Genomic DNA, 4,670 nt, shown 5'->3' with positions numbered 1-4,670 from the left:
CTATCTCAGGATGAAGCATTACATTTACAAGAAATCAAACTGGACAAAAGTCTGTCAGACGTTTGTGCGCAACGAGGACATGGTATGATGCCACCGTGGCTGAAAATGCGCTCCGCGGGCGCGCTGGATTAAAGGTTGATATTGCAACCAATCTGTAAAGAAAAGATGTGCTACCACACTGAGTGTGTCGAGAGCTCGTTGTTTTTAGGTCGATAGTCTAGCCAGAGCTAGGTAGACCCATACTTATCTTGTTAGTTTAAGCCATGGTTTACCAAAGATTACTACACAGATAATTATACTTAATTTACCGGTCTTTGTGCAGCCTTATGTGTGGAACTAAGTTGGACGTTGTTGCTTCACAACCTGTAATACTGGTCCCGCATGTTTCAAATATTGACATCCATTTGCTGTTTACAACAGCGTAGTCTTTGAAACCGAATGAAATAATGCGATGTCTCATTTTCTTATCTGCGAGACAATGCCTCTCTCTCTCTGCTGCGCATGCGGCATCATCAGTGTTCTGAAGTTCCGCACCGACAAGAATATCAGTAAATAACTGCACAGTTTTTTTGATAAGATGAATAAATTTAATATTTTTACTTATGAATTATGTCACGTCATTACAAGTCAAAGAGGGAAAGTCCGAGTGAAGTCTAGAGTCACAAAGTCGAGTTGCAAGTCGAGTCGAGTCTGAAGTCATCAAAATCGTGACTCGATTTTGTCTCGAGTCCAAGTCAGGTGACTCGAGTCCACACCTCTGTTTTCAAGTATTGAAAACTAAATGCGTTTTATTTCCCTTTAGCAGCTTTCAAGATGATTCCAGTGAATGAGTTCCGGAATATTGCCTCGGATCAGAACCCCCAGCTGAAGGTGCTGAAACCGTGGTGGGACGTGTTCTCTGAGTACCTGTGCATGGCTATGCTTATGATTGGTGTCTTTGGTTGCACTGTGCAGGTAAGTAATTACCTGCAGTCAGAAACCAGAGATTTTTTTATGCTTCTAGTAAGAACCTTTTTTTAAGGAGGAGGTATCATGAGAACTTGATTCATGGATTTAGAAATAATGTTCAGAATGTAGATAAGACAAGCACAAGACAAACACAATCCTTTAACACTGAGGAGTATGCTTCTTAAAAATTAACACTACATTTAGGACCAGAAAAGTAAATGAAAGACACGAATTCATGTTTCCTCATTTTTTCAGATGCAGTTTAAAATAGGAGACCTATTTCCATGTATCTGTTGTATGAATTATAGGAGACATAAAAGACAAGATAAGTAAGAAATTTGAACTGGAAATTGTTTCTGAATGAGAACAGTGTATATGAACAGCTTGGCATGATGGCTGCTTCCTTGATTGTCAAACCATAAACAGAAATTATTGTCTTTGAAGATTTCTTAGAAATCTGATTGTAGCTTACCTTGTATATTCTGTTCTGATTTAGTCACTTTTTCGTGATTACTATTCATTTTTGCCGACTTATGACAGTTAATATTATATCTCTCTACAGAATCTGCTCTTGGTCTGACAGTACGTGTACCTGTTGAAGTCTGTCAAAATGTTACTGTAAATGTGAGCAATTGTCATATATACAAACAAAACAAAACAGTGAAGAAATGTGTGTTCACCTGCATGTTTTGTTTCTGCATGTAATAGCATGTAAATCTGCATTCAGTTTCAATTCCATATGTCTCACAGTCTTCCTGTTTTCATTTCCAGCTGACACAGGACAAAATAACCTGCCTTCCAAACCGCCCTGGGACTAACAGAGTGTACATGAACTGCAGCCATGTCATTTTTATGGATAATGACAGTTTGTGGGAATATACCATGGCTAATGCTCTCAGTACAACCAGTGTTGATCGTAAAACTGGCCTAGACTTCCCCCAGTACATGTTTATCAATCACATATGCTATGAGCGGGCAGTCCACTGGTATGGAAAGTACTTCCCCTACCTGGTAGTCATACACTCTATGATTTTCATGGTGGTCAGCAGCTTTTGGTTCAAGTTCCCTGGGACATCATCCAAAATTGAGTTGTTTGTTTCTATTCAGGACAAGTGTTTTGACTCGCCTTGGACAACACGGGCAATCAGTGAAGTTTCAGAGGAACGTAAAGAAGAACGAATGGTCACTTGGAGGAGGAATACCATGTCAAAGTCTTTTTCAGGAAGTCCTACTGAAGACGAAGAAACTGTCACCCTTCTCCGGTCCTCCTCAGTCAAGTCCAACTCTGAGAAAAGGGCTCTAGAACCCCAATCCCCAGAAACCGTCTTGGATAAGAAGGAAGGAGAGCAAGCAAAGGCCCTGTTTGAGAAAGTGAAAAAGTTACGTACACATGTGGAAGAGGCTGATCTCATCTATGTCATGTATGTATTGCAGATGTCTCTCAAAGTCTTCCAGTTTGTGTTAATCATCATATACAACAGTGTGCTTGTGCCAAATATTGAGACTGCAGTTACGTGCCTTGTGCCTCCAGGCCTAACAGGTTATGAAGTCTTTTGCTGCAACAATAACAAGGCTCACTTCTTCTCTAAATTGGCCTATTGTTACATCTGCTTTGTTGGGGCATATGGATTACTATGCATCTATTCCCTCTATTGGCTTTTCCATCGGCCACTGAAGGAGTATTCCTTTGAGCATATGCGTCTGGAGACAGGCATCAGTGATATCCCAGATGTTAAAAATGATTTTTCATTCCTGCTACATCTTAGCGATCAGTACGATGCCCTCTATGCCAAACGCTTCGCTGTCTTCCTCTCAGAGGTCAGCGAGAGCAGGCTGCGACAAGTGAACCTCAACCATGAGTGGACTGTCGAGAAACTTCGAGCTCGTCTGACCCAGAATGCCAGTGAGAGGCTGGAGCTTCACCTCGTGATGCTGCCGGGACTGCCCGACACTGTCTTTGAGATACCTGAGATAGAGTCCCTCAAACTGGAGATGATTAACAATATCACCATCCCAGGCACTTTAATTCAACTTACGGCCCTTCAAGAAGTCTTCCTAATTGACTCTCCTGTCAAACTCCAGCTTGCTGCCCTCAACCACTTACAGGAGAACCTCAAAGTGCTTCGACTTACCTTTGAGGGGCTGGAGCAAATTCCCATGTGGATGTACACCCTACAGAACCTGGAGGAGCTCCATTTGAATGGGTCCCTCACCAGTGAAACCTCTCGTAGCGCCAACTTGGATACCCTACGAGGTCTTAAGAACTTACGTTTGTTAACTTTGTGTTGCCGACTTACCAAGATTCCCCACACTGTTATTGATGTGGCAGGTCAGCTTCAGCAGCTGAGCATTCACAATGAAGGTAGGAAACTGCGTGCATTCAGCAGCTTAAAGAAGCTGTCCAATTTGGCTACCCTTAAACTTAGAGCCTGTGAACTGGAACGCATCCCCAATGCCGTTTTCAGCCTCTCCAATCTGCAAGAGTTAGACCTGCGCAATAATAAACTAACAACTGTGGAGGAGATCCTGAGTCTGCAACATTGCCGCCGTCTTACTACCCTTAAACTGTGGCACAATGCTATCTCCTACATCCCGGAACACATCAGCAAACTCCGCTCCTTGGAGACACTGGACATCAGCTGGAATAAGATCCGCAGGCTTCCTTCTCACCTCTTTCACTGCACCAAGCTGCGCCATCTTGACCTCTCACACAATCAGCTCATTTCTGTACCCCCTGATGTGGGCATCCTTCAGAGTCTACAGTACTTCTCTGCGGCTTCCAACTGCCTGGAGTCACTTCCAGACGAACTGTTTTCCTGCAAACGGCTGAGAACTCTTGCGCTTGGCAACAACAGCATTACACATTTGTCCCCTCGCGTGAGCAACTTAGCCCAGCTGGTGCGGCTTGATCTCAAAGGGAACCGACTGGAGTCCCTCCCCTCTGAAATAGGAGAATGTAGCCATTTAAGACTGAGTGGACTTGTAGTGGAAGAAAGCATCTTAGACCTTTTACCTCCTGACATTAGACATCGTATGACAGAGAGTTAAGGAGCAGTTTAGACACTTTTTTTAACAAAAGGCATAATATAAGAAACTTGCTTTGGAAAGGAAAACCTTGATGTGTTTAAATAGAAAGAAATGTCTTTGATCTGGCCAAAAATAGAGTTTAGATAGCCAAATGTATAACAAAAACAAACAAACAAGCAATACCTGTTCGTTATCCCTTGTTCTAATACAATGTAATGTCCCTTTCACCACTGTATTCTGGTTTTGAAAAGAATGAATTACCCTGAGGAAAGGTAGTATTTCTAACTAATGCCCACTCTTGTTTTATCTAAAAAACCATGAGTGGACAGACAAGTTTAACAGACAGCTCACGTTGATGAAGTGAGTTTTGCTGTTTTGGTGGGATTTTATGGAACACTGAAGCTCTAAGGTCTCATGTATTTTAGAGTAGGGACAGGACAGGAAAGGCATGCGAACAACCCAGAGGTAGGAGCCAGATTGCTCCCTTTTATGACCATTTCCTGTACCTAAATTTGTCTCAAGTTCTTTTCAATATCCCAAGCAACCAGCATCCAAAAAAAAAAAAAGCTTTTTAGGAAAAATTGTGTATTCTCATTCTACTCTCCGATCAGGAAGCATTGCCATGCTGATATAGAAAGAATTTAGTCATAACTGTTCATTTACAGTGCCAGTCAATAATAATTTTAACAAAACAT

At 42.1% G+C, this 4,670-nt stretch overlaps 1 protein-coding gene across 1 annotated transcript; it reads left to right on the top strand.

Moving 5' to 3' along the window:
* The first annotated feature begins 813 nt into the window (after positions 1-813).
* Positions 814-3,996, top strand: LOC115819024 (volume-regulated anion channel subunit LRRC8C-like). The gene is made up of 2 exons (XM_030782561.1): positions 814-954; positions 1,720-3,996. Exons 1-2 carry the CDS (start codon positions 814-816, stop codon positions 3,994-3,996), a joined length of 2,418 nt encoding a protein of 805 aa, XP_030638421.1.
* The last annotated feature ends 674 nt before the right edge of the window (positions 3,997-4,670 follow it).

This window comes from Chanos chanos, chromosome 8 (assembly GCF_902362185.1).
Source record: "Chanos chanos chromosome 8, fChaCha1.1, whole genome shotgun sequence".
Lineage (NCBI taxonomy): Eukaryota > Metazoa > Chordata > Actinopteri > Gonorynchiformes > Chanidae > Chanos > Chanos chanos.
Note: the sequence above shows the minus strand (reverse complement) of the source record. Positions and strands in the feature narration are given on the sequence as shown.